Source organism: Hermetia illucens, chromosome 2 (genome assembly GCF_905115235.1).
Source record: "Hermetia illucens chromosome 2, iHerIll2.2.curated.20191125, whole genome shotgun sequence".
In the NCBI taxonomy this organism is placed as follows: Eukaryota; Metazoa; Arthropoda; class Insecta; order Diptera; family Stratiomyidae; genus Hermetia; species Hermetia illucens.
The window spans coordinates 32,084,092-32,106,590 of NC_051850.1; the positions used below are offsets into that span (position 1 = coordinate 32,084,092).

The 22,499-nt window shown below is 44.1% G+C and overlaps 3 protein-coding genes across 5 annotated transcripts in view; 2 read left to right on the forward strand and 1 right to left on the reverse strand.

Annotated features, from left to right (window-relative positions):
- LOC119650462 (long-chain-fatty-acid--CoA ligase 6) overlaps nucleotides 1-6,442 on the forward strand; it is a 149,490-nt gene extending 143,048 nt beyond the window's left edge. For both annotated transcript variants that reach the window (XM_038053325.1, XM_038053326.1), the window contains one exon: nucleotides 4,417-6,442. In XM_038053325.1, coding sequence (XP_037909253.1) covers nucleotides 4,417-4,554 — 138 coding nt within the window. In that variant the 3' untranslated portion in view covers nucleotides 4,555-6,442. The remainder of the gene's footprint in view (nucleotides 1-4,416) is intronic.
- Nucleotides 6,443-6,556: 114 nt separating this feature from the next.
- Nucleotides 6,557-20,218, reverse strand: LOC119650463 (HMG box-containing protein 4). Of its 2 annotated transcripts, none has more exons than XM_038053327.1 (4): nucleotides 20,048-20,218; nucleotides 12,495-12,940; nucleotides 12,326-12,437; nucleotides 6,557-7,288 (listed from the first exon to the last, which is right to left on the reverse strand). In XM_038053327.1, exons 1-4 carry the CDS (start codon nucleotides 20,079-20,081, stop codon nucleotides 6,627-6,629), a joined length of 1,254 nt encoding a protein of 417 aa, XP_037909255.1. In that variant the 5' UTR covers nucleotides 20,082-20,218; the 3' UTR covers nucleotides 6,557-6,626. The 2 variants fall into 2 exon arrangements, with proteins under 2 accessions (XP_037909255.1, XP_037909256.1); XM_038053328.1 differs by lacking the exon at nucleotides 20,048-20,218 and adding an exon at nucleotides 19,520-19,574.
- Nucleotides 20,219-20,481: 263 nt separating this feature from the next.
- Nucleotides 20,482-22,101, forward strand: LOC119650465. Its single transcript, XM_038053331.1, has 2 exons — nucleotides 20,482-21,391; nucleotides 21,442-22,101. The coding sequence occupies exons 1-2, from the start codon at nucleotides 20,697-20,699 to the stop codon at nucleotides 21,878-21,880; spliced, it is 1,134 nt and encodes a 377-aa protein (XP_037909259.1). The 5' UTR covers nucleotides 20,482-20,696; the 3' UTR covers nucleotides 21,881-22,101.
- Nucleotides 22,102-22,499: the final 398 nt, after the last annotated feature.

Genomic DNA, 22,499 nt, shown 5'->3' on the forward strand with positions numbered 1-22,499 from the left:
ACACAGTCTCCTTGAGAAATGCAATCATAATTGACTTCGCCAGCAGTAGAAATTTTGCCGTAAGCTCCACATGTTTCCCGCACCGGGGCATCCGCAGACCTGAAAATCACCAGACGCATATACCATCAACCAAATTGACCACGTCCTCAGCGGTAAAAGATGGGCGTCCAGTATATTGGATAATCATCCTATCGAGGATCAAACGGTGATACAGGCATCCTATATACAGCCGCCCGAAAAACTATCACCTATGCTACACGACATCAGGAACACAGATGTACACGGGTTCTGAGGAAAGGCACCATCAAGAAAGGCGCAGAGAAAGTCGTGGGATACAAATCCCGGCGAACGCGAATTGACCGCTTTGACGATGAATGCAGAATATCACTCGACGCAAAGAGCGAAGCTTACAGACAATATATTTAACATGCAACCAGAGCCAAAAAAGAAAAGTATGACGAGGTACGACGAATTTCGAATAAGATAATTAGACGCAAGAGACGGAAATATTTTGACGAGCAGCCGCTGAACATTAATGAAAACCTAGCTAATAGAAACACCAGACAAGCATATAGACTAGTGAATATAATTAAGAACGATTATCAACCCAGCACTAGCCTCTGCAAGGACAAATATGGAAATATCATCAGTGATCCGTGAAGACTACACTTTAAAGCTTGGAAAAAATTGTTTATAACAAACGGGGACAAGGTTCAATAATGTTTCCATGGATGTACCTTAGTTCGCCCGTTGGGCTGTGCTGAACTAGGAGGACAATAGGCCTGCGCTTAACAGGATCGGTCTTGCCCATGCACATGCGTTAGCTCGGTCTCCTTATAATATTCATTGTAACGCGCAATATACCAGACAGCCTCGCCTTATCAGTGTACTTCTAAGCAAATTATAATATAGTTATTTAGACGAAAAGTCAAGTCAGCATCACTGTATTAGTGTCCGCGGTGATATAGTCCAGGATGGTGAAAAACAGGAATATCGAGGAGAAAACCTTCCATTCTTGACTGACGGCCAGCGGATCCAATTTCTGTCTCGCTGTTAGTACTGAGGAACGGAATGTGCTCAAACTAGCTATCAGTTGCTAACTCTAGATGGGACTCCATAACTATTTATGACTGCTTCTATCCCTTAAAGGCTCGTCAATCATAATTACATGCCGTTGTTCACGGTCCGCTGAAAACTTTTTAGCTCCGCACAGGAATTCCCAAGAACCTTGCACTCCATTTCCACTGTATTTCACCATCTGGTCCTGAAGCGACTCACTCGACGGCCATTTTCGGATAGTGGAGTCCACTGCATGGCTTCACCAGGATGGGAAATGTCGCCCTTTGTATCTCTTAATGTCCGCCAGTTCTGCCTTTCAATCAACAAGTCAGAGAAGAAGTTGTTCGTTCAAAGTTGCGCAAGGCCAGCATAACTCGATGACGCGTCACAGTCAAGTATTGTCGGAGACTTGGAACTTTTCAGTAGCAGTGGTGGTCATTTTCCAAGTCCTTCTTCCATAAAGCAACACAGTACTAGCATTAACCTTGTGTAACCTCAACTTGGTCTTGGTGTTGAGATAACTTCATAGTGCTGTTAATGCGTCAAGCGACATCAAGTTCGGTGTGACCGTTAATAGAATAGATGCTCCCTAGATACATAAATTGATCAATGCCTTCGATGCTCTGCGCATTAATGCAGATAGAAAGAATGCAGTGACCCGTCAGGCTGAGGACCTTCTTTTCATTCATGTTTATCTTCAATCCGAATAAAGAGCCATTTTGTCAAGATCCATGACCCGGTGAGAGAACAACAGTCAACATGCCGTCAATGTGGTAGACATGTCAAATAACAAGGAGGAATACTATCAATAAGAACATGTAACTCTGATGGACTCCGCTTTAGACCTCAAATCGCCCTGAATGCCGCTGGGCGTCCTACTTTGCAGAGTTTCTGAATCCAACACCTGGCGCCCCCATACAAGTAGCCTAAATCGATGGCGGTATTGGTGATCCTGGTCTCACTACACATCCTCCGACAACAGAAGAAGTTGATTTCGCCGTATGATCACTGAAATCAAACAAAGCATCAGGCCAGGACGAAATTCCAGCCGAACTGTTGAAATCCGGTGGAACTTGTCTACTAAATGCGATACACCAACTACTGCTGCGAATCTGCGAATCCGCAAAAAAGGAAATAGATTGCGTTGTAAAAATTACAGAGGCATTTCACTAGTCTGTTCGTCCTATAAAATACTGACGAAAATTCAGGAGAAGAAAATAAGGTCAAACAACTCATTGGCGAGTACCAAGGCGGTTTCAGGCCGAGTCGCTCTATAACCGGCCAGCTTTTTGCCGTTAAACTAATCCTGCAATGGGGGAATATAACGTCGACGTGTACCAAATCTTTCTCGACTTCAAGCAGGCATACGACAGTATAGATCGTGGTGTACTATACAACATAACACTGCAATTTGACATAACAGCTAAAGTAATACGGCCTTCCTAAAGATCAGGATCCAGAACAGGTTGGCTGGATACTTTTGAAACACGTACTGGTTTGAAGCAGGGCGACGGACTCGCGCCGACGCTCTTCAATCTCGAATACGCTATCCGAGCAATAGATACCAACACCAGCGGGACGCTACTCATTAAGACGAGACAATTGTTAGCGTACGCAGATGACATCAACATCATGTCCCGAAGACCAACCGAAGCAGAGCAACTTCTGCATACTCTTGACACTGCTGCGAAAGAAGTTGGACTACGCATCAAAGAAGGCAAAACGAAAATAATGATACAATCAAGAAATAAGACACCAGCTCATTCGAGCATCAATGTAGGAAAGCTCAACATGGAATTCGTAGACAGTTTTATATATCTGGGTAGCAGCCAGTCAAAGGACGCGAATCAGACTGACGAAGCCAAGCAACGGATACAGCTAGCGAATAAGACTTTCTTCTCGGTCCTTCCCATTATGAAATCGAAGCATGTGCACAGAAACACGAAGCTCTACATATACAAAACCACCATACGACCAATGCTATACTATGGGTGCAAATCTGGCCCCTAACCCAAGCTTCCGAAAATTTGCTAAACACGGTCCTTCAGCCAGTATGGAGGGCGGAAGAGTGGAGGTGAAGGGCGCATCCGATGCAACTTGTACACGATGAGCTAGAAGTCACAAAGTTCATTAAACTACAACATCTTTAATGGGCAGGGCATGTCCATTGAATGAGCGACGATCGCATGCCTAAAATGGCTATCAACGGAGACTGCAAGGAAGACCAAGAGCACGGGGGGAGCACAATATATATGGACGCCGAGCAACTACTAGGCTTCCCTGATTGACAACGATCCAAGCGGCCAGGGCGTCGGGCTGTAGTTCCACGATGATGATGCAGACCATGCCTCCCATCAAGTATTGTCAGTAACATTTAGATCATCCATCACGATCACAATCTCACCGTTAGGAAGCCTCTCCTGAGATCCTTTCAAAACCCGTGCAGCAAAATCTTCGACTAAATCTGAACATAATAGATTTTTTGTAGACGAACCCTAATAAAACAGGCACTATCACTGTCACCGCCAGAGCTTAGCAATTAAAATATCTCCGATCAGTGTTATCAGAGAATGGTGAGCTGCGCCATAAAATTGTTTCATGCATCAGCGCCAGTTGAATGAAGTGGCGCTTCACAACTGGCTTCCTTTGTGATCCACGCATCAACGAAAGTCTCATTCTATCGCAGTGTGACTCGAGCTGTTTATGGCTCACGGAAGAAAGATATTGCGTTGGATAAGTAGCGCTTCAGGCTATGATCACATCATGAAAAAATTAGGACAGAGAGATTTTCGTTGGTATGGTCATGTAATTTGCATTGATGAAAAACACTCGCTAAGATTGACGAATGACTGCTCGACTTCACTGGGATCAAGCGCATGACCAGGAAAACTAGCGCATTCGACCCAGACAAGTCGATTCTATTACTTCTTCTTTTTCTTCAGCCTTTGTCCCGTTTACAAGCGGGGTCGGCTCGTTGTGATCGGTTTCATCATTTGGTTCTATCAATAGCCTGATCCAGATGCAATCGCGGGGATTTCAAACCCCCATCAAGCGTATCAAGACATCGTTAAGTCGACGCCGTTACTGAACGGGAAAAAGGCTAAAGAAGTAGAAGAAAATCCAGAGGCCAAATGCCAAGCCAAAGCTTGAAGCTTTGTTTACTGTATCTTATCGTTGATAAGACCTGTATTATGCTGGGTATGTGAGGCAAGAACCGTCACCCTTTTTGTGAATATCTTCGGAAAACCAGCCGTTAGGCGAATTATTGAAACAAAGCTATTAGAATCCCTATCATACCTTTATTTGCTTTAAAAGAAAAATGTTTAGAACAGCTAATTATGTTTCTTTCTCTTCCAGGTTAAAGACATTTACTTGCATCCAGATCCATTTTCAGTACAAAATGGACTACTTACACCAACCCATAAATCAAAGCGGCCGCAACTTAAGAACTACTTCAAACCACAACTAGAAGACATGTATAAAAGCTTAGACTAAACTTCAACAAAATCCAGTCAAAGGGACAACATGAAAAAAAAAAGAATTGAAAATTAAATAGCATAAGCCAAAGAGAAAGGATACATAGAAGTGAGCCAGAAATTTAATTCGTTAATGAAATTTTTAGGAAAGTTTATCCACAATAAAATGCAATTCCAAAGTAGAAACAAGAGTAAACATTACACTAATTAGTTCATATAGTTCCGGAAAACCATAAGAGAAAGGTTATCCCGGAGAAAACTATGTTCTTTGAATATTTATCTGATAAAACCACTGAAACACTAAAACATTTTTATTAAACAATAACTGAAAGACTAGAAAATTATTATGCAATTTCTTCTTAACTTTAAAAATTGCAAAATCAAAATTTCATGGATATTGCTACCAAAAAAAAATTAGGAGGTGAAAATGGAAAGTACCACTATTAAAGCTTCTATTCTTTTGAAGAATCAAAACTCTGTAGAGTGAAACTCATGATTTAGCTTTTATTGTTTATGAAATTTGTTATATCGTTCATGAAAAATGTAAAATGTCGGACACCAATGACCGTGAGAAACATAAAAAGCGGTGTAACTTGTTGAATCTGTTCGATGTCAAATGAAAGAAGGCTAAAGAAAAGAATATTTCTTCAAGATCTCCGCAGGCCCGCAGAGTGTGTTAAAGGAACGCCAGACTGTACTAGAGATACCCACCAATGGGATGTCGTCTAAAAGGCTCAGATGTTCGGGCGGACTTGAATGTTTCAATGATTTCTTTGAGCAAGAAATGTTATGAAAAATTAGTTTTTAGTTAAATCAAATAGAAAGTTGACGCAGGAAAATTAAAGCTTATTAAATATTATTCTCTAAGTTAAAATAAAAGATAAAATGTTTTTAATACTTTAGAATGAGCACATCATATTAATGTGTCGAAATTTCCTTTTCTGGTGTATCTTTTTTATCAAGCTGATAAGCAAATAAAGAATTGTAGCTAAAATCATGGTACACCTCGTTTTAAAAACACATTTCGGTAGATATGTATAATCCTTTCGTAATCTTAAGCTGTGCAGAAGCAACTATTGCCTTGGTTTTCACTCGTCAATTAACACTAAGACATGCTTATTTACCATCAGATTGTACTTCTGATTTCATACTTCATAAAATTTGTTCCTCATCACTTCTAGGAAGAAGAGAAGAAAAAAATCGATCGAAATCGTTCAAACCCATGAAACGGTAGCACTAAATCCGATAAATCCACCAGAGTTCGATGGAGAGACAATCAATACGACATGAGTTCGGATACGTTACGATTTCAAGACTTTAAAAAAGTAACTACCTCCATAAAACCAAGGGAAAAGGCCAATCTACTTCAAAAATCAAGTGTGGCTGAGAACGCACCATCGCTGATATGATAAACCGATATAGCCAAATTCTACTCACATTCAAATTATGTTTAAGCGGCTCAGTAGTTTGTTATAATTGAAAGCACCGCAATAGGAAAATAAACGAGGAATTATAAGTTAGGAACTTTAAACTCACTGAATTAATCGAACTGTGAAAACTACGTTTTGAATAGATGAAAATATTAGAATTACTCATGCACTCTTCTCCGAGTGCTAGCCCATATCGTCTATTTTCACTTTCGTTTTTTCTACTGCAAAATATTTTAACATAACCGCATGCAACCTAATATTAGCAATAGATAAACAAGAATTCAGTCCGAGGAAAAGATAGAATGTTCACAATATATATAAGTACATAGAGGGCTGCTAAGCAGCTCAAGTTTTAAATATTTCACAAATCAAAATTAATTTTAAAAGCAATTACAGTTGAGAAATTCGTAAAAGAAGAATTGTAAAAAAAGAAATATCTAAAGCGAATCAATAAAGTGAAAAGAAAACTGACAAAGACTCACCTGAAATTCTTTTGATTGCAGAATACATTTCTTGATTGTGTTTCTTGAAATATCCTTTCCATGAGAGGGCTTGGGTCATAATTTACAATTTTCACTACAATAATTTCCGTTCAAGTCAATTCTTTTTATTTATTTTTTTCTTCTTATTTTAAATGACTGCATTAACACTACGACTAAACCTACAATCCTGGCATAACATACGCAATATTATCTAGAGTATTATGCAAAGTGTCTCGAAGATGTTGATTTCTTTCACTGAAACCAGGAATCTGAGTGGTTAAGCACATCAACGGTCCCAGCGAACACAATAAACTGTCTAATAACACAGATAAACTTCCGGATACAGTAATTTGTCCTTCATGTTCTTTCAGTCTCTCGCCGATTATAGTCAAACTATCACCCAAAAGTTTCAAATGAGCCGCCACATCGACCGGTTCAATACCTGTCACTTTGTATCCACCAACCTGTGTGGGGCTAACTTTATTCGCTGGCATACTTGACTTTTTGCCTTGAGCTTGACTATGTTGGTCTGAATGATCGTTGGAAAATTCACTTTGCGAATACTTTTTCGTTCGATTGCTACCAACGGTGACAAGATTCGATTCGCCACCACCGCTGGTAGGCAGACTAGCAAGTCTATTCGTGGCATTGTTTCCAAATGAATTACTTCCAACATTTTGACCTTTGTTTAGAAACTTCGATGCGGCGCTTCCTGCGTCTTTCTTCTCGGCTGTTTTAGGTTTTGATATGTAACGTTTTAATCGACGCTTCCAGTTTAACTTCTCACTCATTGGGACATTAGCCCACATTTCACCTAAACGACGTGATATGCTCCCGAAATCTGATCAAAAAGAAAAGCAAAAAGTTCCAATCATTACTTACAAAGCTTCGACAAGTAAATGATGATAATAATTTTTCGAAGATCTAATACAGAAACATGTCGGAAAACCGGAAGCTTGACGCTTCAGCTATGGAAGGTTTTGTGTATTTCTTTTATAAAGACATTTGAGTGTGAATATGTCCCATTAGTACGTAATATTCGCATATATAGGGTTGGGGAAAAAGAAATGTCGTATTTTGTGAATAGATGGCGACACTTAAGCAAACTTGTGTTGTACTTATCGCATCGGGTTATACTATATGGCAATTTGAAGATGACAATCTGTGCTATAAGTGTCTCTTTGACAGTATTGTGATCGTAGGTTTCAGTCTAAAGTTATAGCGCATCAAAGATGGAGTCCACCGAGCAAGAAATTCGTCATATTTTACATTTTTACTACCTGAGAGGTAACAATGCAACGAAGGCAGCCGAAAAAATTTGTGAAGTTTATGGGCCCGATACTGTAACGATTCGCGCAGCACAGCGTTGGTTCGACCGATTTCGTGCCACACGAGTTGACGCAAAAAAATCTCTTAGACCGAATCAACGCCTGCAATGCACTGTTAAAACGGAACGAATTCGACTCATTTTTGAAACGAATGGTGACTGGTAATGAAAAGTGGATCATGTACGACAACCTCAAGCGAAAAAGATCGTGGTCGAAGCGCGGCGAGCCGGCCCAAACCATCGCCAAGCCTGGATTGACGGCCAGGAAGGTTTTGCTGTGTGTTTGGTGGGATTGGAAGGGAATCATCCACTATGAGCTGCTCAACTATGGCCAGACCCTCAATTCGGTCCTCTACTGTGAGTAACTCGACTGTTTGAAGCAGGCGATTGAGCAGAAGCGGTCAGAATTGGTCAATAGGAATGGTGTTGTGTTCCACCAGGACAACGCTTGGCCTCACACATCTTTGATGACCCGCCAGAATCTACGGGAGCTCGGATGGGATGACCTATCGCACCGACCGTATAGTCCGGACCTGACACCAAGTGTTTACCATCTCTTCCGGTCCATGCAAAACGCTCTTGATGCTACCAAGTGGGCCTCAAAAGAGGCTTGCGAAAACTGGCTGTCTGAGTTTTTTGCAAATAAGGAGAGGGGGGGGGGGGTCTTAAGGTAGGGATAATGAAGTTGCCTTCCTATGGTTATGGGAAGGATACCCAGAACATAAAACCACTATGGAAGACGTGAGAAGGAGAAAACTTACGGTGCAGGGGCTCGGAACCCCAGTATCGGCGGCTTTTGGGACTGAGCAAGTGGGCTCCCGGTCGTCGATATCCCTCGACCGCACTGCCTCGGTGGTAGGCAACTTGGCCACCGTGGCATCTAATGCTACAAGTGTTTTAGATTTGGAAAAGGAAGTGTTCAAGCGAAGTACCACTCTACCAAGAACACCAGTAACAAAATCGATGAAGGATCAATTGAAAGCAGATCGCTGGACGACAAAAACAGCAATAACACCGACCGCACATATTCAAGAGGAGCAGCAGGAGGAGGTACTCCAGGACCAGGAAAAGGACCCATTCAGAAGAAGTTCGTCAACTTTGAGATCTTTAAGCCAACGAATGCCAGATGTGAAGGACTACTTAAAAGTAGTAATCCGGTTAGGACTCATGGAGAGCACAGCCCTGAACCAGAGGAATTACCCTTCACACAGCTTGATGCAAAAATAGTGGAGCTGTCTGAGTTCATCAAGGACACGCACAACGTACACCAAACCATAAAAAATATGGTGAGAGCTATAAGAGTGCTCTACAACAAATCGCATCAGGAGGAACGAAATTTCAAGGGCAAGGCGAAATCTGTTGCCCCAACGGTGTCACAAGCGACCCAAGTGACACCTAATCGTGTTGCAATCAACCTGCCTCCAAACAAGAGAGTGCGGGAAAGAGATGTGGATCCGCTGGGAAATCAGCAGGCTCCTAAGAGGAAAGAGGGAATACAAATAGTTCCGAAAAACGGAACTAAAAGCACCGAAGAAAGGAAGCAGGTCCCCCAACTGCGAGCTCCGACAATCGACTCGACAAAATCCAAGGGGAATGAAAACGGTGGACAGTGGACCAAGATAGTTAAGTTTGTCGTACACGGAGATACTGAAAAAGATCAAAGCTGACCCCGACCTAAAAGATCTAGGTGGAAATGTCAGCAAGATTCGAAGGACCCAAAAGAGTGACCTCATGTTTAAGCTGAAAAAAACTACCTTGGGGAAAACTGATGGCTTCCGAACTCAAATTAAGAACTCACTTGGGCAGAATGTCACAGTACAGACCCAAAAACATGAGGTCTACATACAGTGCAAGGATCTCGATGAAATGACATCCAAAGGAGAAATTTGCACTGACGGAACAGTTCAAGTTGGAGGAACTTGCCGAAGACTCCATTGTGAGTTTGCGGAAAACCTATGGCAGTACTCAAACGGCCACATTGCAATTACCAGTGGACGCAGCGCAGAAATTATTGGCAACCGGGTAGGTTCGAATCGGATGGGTTGTTTGCCGTCTGAGACAGCAGATTTCTCTAAAGAGGTGCTTCAAGTGCCTCGCGTTTGATCATTTTGCGAAGGCATGCACCAGCGGCATTGATCAGTCCGATCGATGCAGAAAGTGTGGGGAGAAAGGCCATATTACCAAAGCGTGCAATAGGGACCCCAAATGCTTATTATGCGAAGAAATTGAGGGACGGGATTACCGACATATTGCCGGAAGTGATAAATGTCCGGAATTTAAGAAGGCGCTAACTTCAATGAAAAAATTAGGTTTTTCAAATAAACCTCAATCATTGTAGGGTCGCTCAAGATTTACTCGAATCCGAGGTGAAAATTGCCATCATTAGCGAACCCTATAGAAACCGTCACGGTGGCGTATGGGTTACAGACTCGACTGGTTGAGCGGCGATATGAGCATGTGGTCGACAAACCATACAATGTGCTGGGGGTCAGACATACAGCGGCTTTGTGTGGGCGAAAATAAACGGGGTATATGTGTACAGCTGTTACGCCCCACCAAGCCTGACACTGCCCGAATTCAAGGAAATGCTTGGCAGTCTTGTTCTCGACGCAACGGGGCGTAGTCTTGGGCCCGTGAGTGGGGTAGCAGAGAGACAAATGCAGGGATCCGCAGTCTATTAGACGCCTTCGCACAGTTGGATATCATTCTGGCCAACGAAGGATATGTAAACACCTTTCAGAAAGGGGGGTCTGCCTCAATCGTAGACCTAACTTTTGTCAGTCCTGCCCTAGCACGTGGTATGTCCTGGTGCGTCAGCAAGGACTACACCCACAGTGATCACCAGGCAATCTTCTTTGGGCCATGGGTGGAGTCACCGGGCAGAAGACCATCATGCCCGAACCCGAGAAAAATGTGAGGCTGATCCACTAAAGCTCTGGATGAGCAGACCTTCATAGAGGTGTGGTTAGACCAACCTAATAAAGCAAGCGCCTCTACAGAAAGAGCTGTCCATGTGACCCAACGCATCACCAAAGCGTGTGACGCGTCCAAGCCTAGGAGGTACTCATTCCCCAGTAGAAGACCAAACTACTGATGGAATACTGAACTGGCCAGCCTTCGTTCAGCCCGTCACCGAGCCAAAAGAGCAGCTCAGAGAGCGGTAGGCAGAATCGACCAAGGGCAAAAAGAGCGCGCCTATAAGGAAGCCCGCAAAACCCTCAAGCTCCCCATCCAACGGAGGGAGGGAAAGCTTTAAGGAGCTCTGTTTGGAAGCGGACGTAAACCCGTGGGGGAGCGCCTATAGAATCGTGATGGAGCGATTCAAAGGACGATCATCTCCACAAATCACATACCCTTCACTCTTGTTAAAAATTATCCAGGGGTTATTCCCACAGCGGCCTCTGAACGACACGGCAATATCGCCAGCCACCAGTGACGAGCTGCTGGAGATCTGCGCTAGGATAGGAGATAACAAAGCTCTGGGTCTGGATGGCGTTCCGAATAGGGCCCTTAAGCTTGCCGTGAAATCCAGACCGGACATGTTCGCTGAGTTGATCAAAGCGTGCATGTCTGAGGGGATATTTCCTGCATCATGGAAACGACAGAAGTTGGTGCTACTGCCTAAGACTGGCAAACCTCCAGGTGAGCCAACCTCCTATAGACCTATTTGTCTTTTGGACACTGTGGGCAAAATGCTAGAGCGAGTAATCTATAATAGATTATTCCTAGTTGTTGAGAGCCAGGGAGGTCTCTCAGATCAGCAGTATGCGTTCCGTAAAGCCAGATCAACCATTGATACCAGAATGGTTACTGGCTTGGCTGAAGATGCAATCCACGGAAAGGGCAGTACTAGCAAATATTGCATAGTAGTGACCCTGAATGTGAGAAATGCATTCAATGCGGCCAATTGGAACCTAATACGGGAATCTCTGGCGAAAATTGGTATTCCCGCTTATCTTGCGGCTATTGTCAACAGCTATTTACAAGAACGGAGGCTTTGGTATGACACCGACGACAGACCCCAGGAGTACCACGGTGGTGGGCTACCCTGCCGATATAGCGCTGGTTGTGGTCGCAAAGCACGTCGAAGATACTGAGTCATACTCATGCGAAGCGATCAGTGCTGTTAAGGGTTGGCTATAGAGTTCTAGTCTGACACTTGCGGAGGAAAAAACGGAAGCGGTCCTTATCACCAAGCGCCGTAAAAGAAATTTTGCCCGTATTCAAATTGGGAATCATATCATCACTTCTAAGCCTAAGGGGGTGATTTTAGTGGGTAAGAATCCCACAGATTGAAGATTTCCACCCCCTCAAAAAAAAGACACACAGACGGACAGTAAACCGATTTTAATAAGGTTTTGTTTTACACAAAACCTTAAAAAGGTCAAATTGCTCCCGAAATACGCTATACGTGTTCAAATTGAAAACCCCAAACTACAACGCAAAAATCTTCGAACTGTTTGCGGTTAGAAGACAAACAAACATACTCCAAACCTAACAATGAATAATATCAACAAGTTGTTTAGTAATCAAAAGTATTTAAAAACTCACCTAAATCAGGCTGCTGTTGCAGCATCTGTTTTCGAGCATCGCGGGCCCACAGCATATAAGCTGTAAATCGAGTTTTGCCTTTGTCTTTCCGTTGAGCTTTACCGTACACCATCTAAATCAGAATAATATTTCCATGCAACTCTCACCCTTCATAAAAACAACTCCTTACCTTCCCATCCTTCATGACCTTCTTCTTATTCGATTTCTCTGACATATAAATACTCCGCCTTACAGTTGGATCAACATAGTTCTCGGACGCTTCCTCATTCTCTGCACCTCCTGCTAACTCATCCATGTCTTCATCCTCATCCGAATCCATTTCTTCACTATCTTCCTGTTCCTCGTGAAAATCCATTTGATTCATTAATTCATCGTCATCATTGTCGTTATCTTTGCCATGACCAGAAGACACAATATGTTGTGTGTATGGTGGAGATGGAATCGTTGGAGAGGATGGCGGTTGATGGTGTTGACTTTTGGACATTGGATGATTTCTTGCAGGTGTAGCTTTCTTTGCGCGAGTCTCAATCTCATCAGGTGATTGAAAATCCATTAGTTTTGAAGATTTTTTTCTCACACGACCGCTTCTTGATACTCCGGTTACTTCGAGATCTCCTGAAAAGAGACAATAACATCACATTAAGCATTTTCGGCAGATACAGGACGGTAAGTTTGCAATAAATTATTCTTCATTCAGATGGATGAACTGTAACCATAGCCAACCGGACAGTAAGTCTCTAAACTGCAACGTATTGTGATTCTGCTGTTAAGTTTTCAACGGAAACTCTCTGTAAATACACGTAATAAACCTAACTAATCAAGCTAGTCTATGCAATGTACCATCTCGTTTGCTTTGGCATAATACTCTTATCTTATGACAGCCTAAAGTAGTTGATATTTCCAACTGAAATAACAATTCTTGAGCCAAAATTAAATTAATGTCTCTGGTCTGATATAACTTCGAAAATAATGGTACGATTCATATCAAACCTTACAGTTTTGTTGTATACATCAAACGTCTTTGAAGCGAAACCACTGTGGACATAGACGTCGATGCGATGTCAACCTAACAAGAGAAATGAGCAAGCATTTTTGACGCGGAGACAGCAGGACATAACTAAAGTGACCCAAATCATGAAAGTCACAGCAATCCATGCCAAAATAGGGTCAAAACAAAAACAAAATTAAAAATGGAGAAAAGCACGTTAAATACTAAGGGTGAAGGTGCATTTAGGAGTAGGAATCCGGCCAAGACTCATAAAGACCAGAGCCTTGATCCGGAGGAACTACCTTTCTATTAGGGTCCTCTATAATAGGAGGGGGAAAGAGGCGATGACACCGAACCTGCCGGCAAAAAAAAAGAATCCGAGGGAAAAACGGTGATATTCCAGGCTAAAAAACCTGTGCCCCAAATGCGAGCGTCAACAACGAAAATTATCTTCGCTCCCAAGTATGAAGAACTCGCTTAGGGAGAATGTCACAGTTCCGGCCCTAGAGCATGAGATCTATATACAATGCAAGGATCTTGACGAAGTGACATTCAGAGAAGAAATATACACTGCGTTGAGAGAATAATTTAAGTTGTAGGAACTGGAAGAAAAATCCATCGTGAGCTTGAGAAAGGCCTATGGTAATACTCAAACGGCCACAATGCCACTACCAGTAGAGGCAGCGCAGAAATTATTGTCGCCCAGAAAAGTTCGAATTGGATGGGTTGTCTGCCACCTACGAGAGCAAGTTTCATTAAACAAGTGCTTCAAGTCTAATATTGTCTCAAATTGAAGACATGTTAGACAACCTTGTTCTTGATGCAAAGAGACGAAGTCCAAAGGTGATTGCCGGTGATTTTAGCGCTTGGGCTCTCGAGTGGGAAAGCAGGGAGAGTAGCACAAGCAGCAGAAGCCTATTAGAGCCTTGTGCGCAATTGGATTTAGTTTTGGCCAATGAAGGCGATGAAAGCACCTTTCGCAAAAAGGGGTCTTCCTCAACCGCAGACCTGACATTTGTCAACCTTGCAACCTTAGTGAGGACTACTCCGGCAGCGACCACCAGGCAATCATCTTTGGACTGAGGAGGGAGTCACATACATAAAACCGAGAAGGGCATCAGGTTGGTCTACATTGGACGAGGAAAGCTTTTTAGAAGTGTGGATAGCCGGTCCCACAGAGAGAGCTCTCTATGTCACTCAGTCCATCACCAAGGCATGCGACGCATCCATACCTAGGTGGTGCTCATTCATCAGTAGAAGACCCCAACTTCTGGTGGAATAGTGAATTGACCAACCTTCGATCAGTATGCCACCAAGCCAGACGAACGGTCCAGAAAGCGGTAGGTAGGAGCAATCAAGGACAAAGGAGCATGTTTACAAGGTAGCCCGCAAAAATCTAACGGGGCAAAAGGGAATGTTTTAAGGAGTTCTACTCTGAAGTGGATGTAAATCAGAGAGGGAGCGCCTATAGAATTGTGATGGGACGATTGAAAGGCCCCACAGATCACGTGCCCTACTCCCTTGTTGAAAATCATCCAGGGGTTATTCCTTCCGTAAGAGGGGCGCTGATATACTGACAATTCCTGCAGTAACCACGGACGAGCTGTTGGAGATCTGCACCAGAATAGATGATAACAAAGATACGAAGCCTGAACGGCAGGAATAGAGCCCTTAAACTCGTTGTAAAATCCCGACCGGACATGTTCGCTGAATTGTTCGAAGCGTGCATGTCCGAGGAGATATTCCCTACAGCATGGAAGCGGCAAAAGCTGGAACTGCTGTCTAAGACTGGTAAACCTCCAGGTAAACCATTCTTCTATAGACCCATATGTCTTTATGGAGAAAATGTTGGAGCAGGTAATTTACAACAGATTACTCCCGATCGTCGAAAGCCAAGGAGACCTTTCGGCAGTTTGGGTTCCGTAAAGCCAGATCAACCATTGATGCTATCAAACTGATTACTGGCTTGGCCGAAAATGCAATTCACGGAAGAGGTTGTACCAACAAATATTGCGTGATGGTGACTCTGGTTGTGAGGAATGCATTTAATTCGGCAAATTGGAACCTTATACGAAAGTGCCCAGCTACCCGCCCATCGCGCAGGTAATGTCGATAGTTACCTTGGAGAATGGACGCTCTGGTATGACACCGATGACGGACCTAAGAAGTACGTTGTCTCCGTGGGTGTCCCACAGGGTTCTGTACTGGGCCGACTACAATAATGTACAATGATGTACTTAACCTTCTGGTTCCGGAGGAGGCCACGGTGGTGAGTTACGACGATAATATGGCAGTGGTTCTAGTCGTAAAGCATCTAGAGGATACTCAGTTATACTTTTGCGAAAAAATCAGTGTTGTTAAGGCCTAGGTAGAGAGCGCTGGACTGGCACTCCCGGAGGAAAAAACGGAAGCGGTCCTCATCACAAAGCGCCGGAAGCGAAATTACGCCCGAATTAAAGTCGACAATCAGATCATCACTTCCAAGCCGACCATCAAATACTTGGGACCTAAATTTTAAACGGCACGTGCAATATACTTGTGGCAAGGAATCCACGGCAAGTATGGACCTGGAAAGGATAATGCCGAACGTGGGAGGCCACGATATACTTGTAGGCTACTTATTGTGATGAGCTCGATCTTGCTTTATGCCACCCCTATTTGAGGAAAGGCATTTCGCACATCATGTAATGCTCATAAACTCAGTGCGGTCTATAGGGAGGACAGCCCTAAGGGTGCGTTCTGCTCGTCTCAGCTGAGGCTGCATTCGTCATCTCCGAAATGATGCCAAGTGACATATTGGCGGATGAGATGACGAGTATATACAATCTGAAATCAGTCTCTCCTTTGTCGCGGACGAAGAACGCCGAATCTGTAAATAGATGGCCAGTCGGGAAAGGGCCAGTGGACGCACATATTCTTCCACTGCCCGAGATGCAGGAAGAGATTCCTCTGAAGATGAAGGTTGGCTTCCTCTCCTCCTTCAGGGTGAAGGAATGACCTTCCAGCCTGGTGAACTTGATTCGATGGAGTAGTTTCTTATGGATATTGGGGTAAATAAGCTGGACTTTGAGCCTGTCAGCTAATAATTTCAAATTTGGCATTTCTGTCAATGTTTTTGATAACAAGGCCCAGTGCCCTGGCAGTCAAGCCATACAGAAAAATTGGTGAGAGAAAGCTGATTCTATTCTTATCTTTAACTAACGGCGAAAGGGTAGAATTGATTTTTGTTCGCTGAGGTCTCGGTGTCCGAGATGCCCGAATTCGCTTGTTTTCGATTGAAGACAGACTTACTTGAAGCAAGTTGGTGGCATCTGTCAGTCGTATTAACAACATTCGAAATAAATTTTGAAGGACATTACTGACTCTCGTGTTCGGGCACTCCTCCAAAAATTCAGCCAGATTACTACCGAATGTAGTCTCTCTAAACCAGTGAAGCACAATGTGCAGCACCACATTAACACTACTATTTCCCCTATCTTCTCAAAGGTGCGTCCCCTACCACCCCAGAAGCTGGCTATTGCACAGAAAGAATATGAACAACTTATGCAACAGGATATCTGCAGTGCACCCCATTCCATATGGTCCCTAAGCCAAATGGCGAATGGCTCCCCTGTGGGGATTATAGAAGGCTAAACGCACAGACTGTTCCTGACCGGTATCCCATTCCACTCATCCACGACTTTACGCATCATCTCGCAAACTGCCGCATATTTTCGACCTTAGATTAAACCAAGGCCTATCACCAAATCCCTGTAGCTCCAGAAGACATACCAAAGACGGCAATATGCACACTCTTTGCACTCTTCGAGTTCCCCCGGATGACTTTCAAAGGTTCATTCACTCGGTCCTGCGAAACCTCGACTTCTGTTTCGTGTATTTGGATAATGTTCTGGTCGCTTCTTCCTCAGAGTCTGAGCATTTAGCCCCCCTCGACCGCATTTTCAACGTCTCCTTGAGGTCGGTTTGGTCCTAAACGTTGATGAATACAAGTTTCTCCAAACACAAGTGAGATTCCTCGGCCACTTCATTTCCCCTGACGGAATACAGCCCGACCCAGACAAGGTGCAAGCGATCTCAAGCTTCCCGCGTCCGTAAACTGTGAAGGATTTGCGGAGGTTCTTGGGCATGCTAAACTTCGATCGTCGTTTCCTGCCCAAGGCCGCCCAACATCAGTCCGTTTTGAACGCGTACTTGTCTGACCCCAAAACAAGAGACACACGAGAGATTGTGTGGTCTGAAGAGGCTGTCCGCGCGTTTGATAAATCCCGACAGCAACTGGCTGATGCTACACTCTTGGAATTTCCTCGACAAGATGCACCCCTAGCCATTTTTGTTGATGCCTCTGACATCGCAGTAGGTGCTGCTCTTCACCAAAAGGTGAACCAAGTCTGGCGGCCGTTGAGCTTCTTCTCTAAACAGTTGAACCCCGCTCAGCGGAACTACAGCATCTACGATCGAGAACTGCTCGCCGCGTACATGAGCATTAAATTCTTCCGCTTCTCCTTAGAAAGCAAGCCGTTCAGTGTTCACGGACAATAAGCCTCTCACCTATGCTTTGAAACAAAAGCCCGACAAAGTGTCCCTTCGTCAGCTTCGACACCTGAGCTTTATAAACCAGTTCACGTCCGACATATAGCACGTGCCCCGCAAGGACAACATAGTTGCTGACGCTTTGTCACGTGTCCCCGGGGTGAACATCCGCGCCTCACTCGACTTCTCGGCTATCGCTAAGCCGCAGGAGAATGACGCAGTGCTTCAGAGCCTCAAATCCAACCCCAAATACAAATTTCGGGAGTTGCCCATCTTCGGCTCGAACCTCTTTCTTTGCTACGAGTACTCGGAAAAGGGAGCTCGGCCATACATTCCGGCCACCTTTCGCAAGGAAATGTTCCATGCGGTTCACGACTTAACGCATCCAGGCATCAGGACAACAAATCGGCTAGTCACCGAAAAATACTCCTGGCCCTCCATGAATAAGGTCACCAGGCATGTAAAGAAAGAAGTGAGCTCATTTCCCCGCACTACCAAGCGATTCCACACCATACACCTCAACATCGTAGGCCCTTTGCGAGACTCGTACGGTTTCAAGTATTGCCTCACTATCATCGACAGGTTTACGCGGTGGCCTGAGGCAATACCTTTGAAAGACACATCGAGTGGATTCCTCGTTTTGGTGTCCATGCAGTGATCATCACTGACCAGGGAATGCAATTTGAGTCCACCCTTTTTTCGGAGTTAGGCAAACTCCTGGGATTCAAACGCCAGCGGACTACGGCATACCACCTGCAATCCAATGGGATGCTAGAACGTTGGCACCGGACGCTAAAAGCCGCCATTATTGCACGCGACGATCCGTGCTGGACTCAAGTCTTGCCTCTCGTCCTACTTGGCCTTCAAACAACCCGCCAAGGGGAATTTGCTGCCAGCCCCGCGGAGCTGGTATACGGGGGGAACCCAAGGCTCCCAAGTAATCCGGTCTTCGACAAGAGATCGGGGCTCACAGTTTCCGGATTGTTGCGTCTGCTGAGAGACAACCTCCACCGCCTGAAAACTACACCTCCCACCCGACAAACATCTTCACCTGCCTGCGCTCCCAAGGAGGTGGACTCGTGCACGCACGTCCTGGTCAGGACGGATGCCGTCCAGAAGCCGCTGCAGCCTCCATACAAAGGTCCGTACCGTGTTCATTTCTTCCAGCTCGAGATCGGGGGACACAAAAAGGCTGTCCCCTTATCCAGACTGAAGCCTGTTTGCACCCCAAAGCAACGTCGCGTTCGCTTCCCAGAATGATGGGGAACGCAGTTCTGGGTTCAGTCGCTGAAACCTCTAGGTTTCATCTGGGGGCGGAGTAATGTGGCGCAGCAGGCTTAGCAACATTCGAAATTCGATAGTGTAAGCTGGTTCCGCGCCTTTTACACGCTGTGGTAAGGATGAGTTTCACACTCACGAGGCTTGTTCCGGATCCAAGCAAACTCAAAACGACAATAAAAGCTGACATGGTACTGCAACAATAACGAATCCTTCCTTCAAGGAACGAAAAGTACATAATTGTCATTACACCACCCAACGGGATGATATGCCTTAATGTCCAGAAATGCATGCCTATTCGAAGACGAAATTTCTTATAACTAATGAGAAGGGATAACCAACCCCAGTCTCCGATGTAGCAGAAAATTTTCCTTGTCTAAAAAATATCCTTTACTTACCAAAACAGCGCGGAAGCCAGACCTCACACTAACTAGTTCAGTTACCTAAAGTAATTTTAGCAATTCGGATTTTTAATGCCCACTCCCAGGAATGAATGAACTGTTTTTTTCTAACGGCAGAAAACACTACGGTTGACCACGAGAGGTGAGTTATTGTACAGAAAGAATAGGCTTTGAACCGAAGTGGACAGAACCACTTCATCCGTAAAGAAGTTAGTTTCTGTGGCTCACTTTGAAAATTATAGCCACGAATGCATATTACTGTTAATGGCCAAATAAATTTATTTGGAGAACCAGGATTAAAACATTTCTTATCACTTCCCTTACGATAGAAGCAAAACCGCAAAGTTACCTCCGTGAAAATATTACATTGGAAAATAATTTTAGCGTAACGACTTCGGTCTCGTCGCATCTCCCACTCATAACCACGCAATCAACATTTTGGCGCACAAAATTGCTTCAATTACGTACTCATGCCCGGAATGCAATTCGACACATAATTTCATGTGAAGAATACACAAAACCTACCTTTCTGCGCGGATGTCGCATTCTGTTGCTCCATTCTTTCTCAGGGTACGCCTGACAAGTGTGGATTTACACTAATAACCGTAAATCCTCCCGCAACTCATAAACAAATTTATATGAAGGAATCAAAATAAACAAATCGAACGCAGAACGACACAGCTTACGATGACATTTTCGATGACAGCACAAATGAAAGGTGGAAAACGAGAAATGATAGAATTTCCCGCGGGGCGTCTCTGGGGGTGAAGTCTAACTTCAAACACTGAAAAGTAGTAAAAACTTCTAAAAGGAAGCATTTTACGCAGCATAATCACAATTTACCAGAATCAAATTTGATTGCCTGCGATTACGAAAACTATCTAAACTATATTAGGCAAAAAAGTTATATTAATAAATAAAATTCAAATCGAGAAAGGCCGTTAATGCTGATATCAACACAGATGTCGCTCGTGGTTCGTAAACAAACCTTCCTCCCAGTGAAAAACTTGGCGCCAAAAGTACGTGTTGTGATAAAACGTTCCCCGAAAAGGAGTTTCGCGTTTTGCGTTCATAATAGCCAAATGTTTTCATCAAAAACGAAAACCGCAACCTATCAAAGTATTTGGAAAAACAACAAGTGAAATAGTGAAAAGTGTTCAAGTTATCCAACGAAATGGCTGATACCAGTCAAACGCGGGGAATCCTTTCCGAAATACCTGATCGTGGCGACCGTCCCCGCCTAGCCGAAACTCCTACAAGAATGCTGGCCGAAGAACCGACTCCAGCAAATGTTCTCCACAACACCTTTGGCTCAGATCCACTTGGATACTTGCAACCATCAATTCCGTCACCTGATGAAATAATTATTCGTCAGCGAGGAAGGCGTCGCCGAGTGAAACTAAACTGGTCGCCGGACAAATGTCCGGTACCAAGCCGGTGTCCGTTTCAAAAGACGCCAACCAAGACGTCGACTCCAATGACTTTGCGCAGCTCACCGAGAAAGAGGCTTTTGGATGGGTTGAACTTCCAAACGACACCAGAGAAAGCCAGTAGACCGTCGCCACTGAAGCTAACTCCGGATTCGAATTTAAGGACGCCCAGGACCTTGACTACACCTTTGCTGAAGCGTTTGATGTTGGATGAAGTGAACTCAACTCCGCACATGAAACGTATGCGGTTCGAAGCAGGAAGTTCAGAAAAGAACCAGTCGCTGAACGAAGAAATACACCAAGACCCTCATCACAAAATCAAGAGCAGCTTAAACCTCATGAGCCACAAGCAGTTGGTCAACATGATCCTGGATATGATGAAGGAAAGCCCACAAGTCGAGGCATTAGTAACCAAAACTGCACCGAAACCCGATTTAAGGTAAAGTTGTCACCATTTGCATCCCCCAAAAAATAAACCCTTCCTTCCAGCGGCTTCTGCGATGACCTAAAGGACAACATTCGCCAAATACACCGATGCTTGCCGAAATCATCAACTCGTTGCAGTTCAACATCCGTTTACCCTCGTGTTTCGGCTCACATCAAGGAATTCAAGGAGACTTTGCTGTCCCAGTGCACCCGTCTATACAAAGCGAACCAATGGGAGCTAATCCTAGAGTATCATCGAATTGCTTGGCCAATTGTTCGCTCCTTGCCCGTTTGGGACAACGCCAAGTACGACTCCGGCCGGACCCAGTGCTTCAAGTTCCTTTGCTCAATGGTTTCCATCGCCTTGAAGCGCAACGGTGAACATTTTGACCAGACGAAACTTGAAGAATTGCAGAGAATGCTGCAAGTTGAGGTGATCGATTCACGCGACGTTTTACCAGTTATTGACGAAGTCAAGAGAGTCCTTAGAGAGGTTGTTTAGTACCCCAAAGTCCTTTTGGGTTGATGTTTTGAATTTATCCAGTTAACATTGTAGTTTTACGAGGATTGACGTATTTTTACTGACTAACTGATTTGTCTTTGGTGGAACGCACCAATTCGTATTATTCTAAGCTTTAAACGTTATCCCCCGAATATTTATAGTGAAACCGTATGAGTTGCTTTTACTAATTAACAATAAAATGCAGTTTTAAATAACTTTGATTCTTCCACGTTTTATTTCTCTCCACGGTCTTACCGCATAGACTCCACGTAAGCCGTGATATGACTAAAAAGTGTGTTCAGTCACCCACCACCACTTACTTCACTTGTTAGACCACATTTGCTTGCTGCTGTTTGTGATGCCCCGCCAAGAGAACAATGCGCCGCCGCCGATGGCTCCTGATGGAACGGATAGCACAATGTTGTTATGATACCGGCAGTATCGATAAGTTACTTTTCGAGCTCATTCAAAAGGCGATGTTTCCTTCTTCCCTGTGTCTTGAGCCTTATATTCCCCCGAAATGCCAAAGACCGTCTGGGGTGATCTGGCAACAAAAGAAATTAAAAAAATAAGCGAGAATCCGTATTCATCTATCCGTATGGACTTGGCCTGGCCAGCT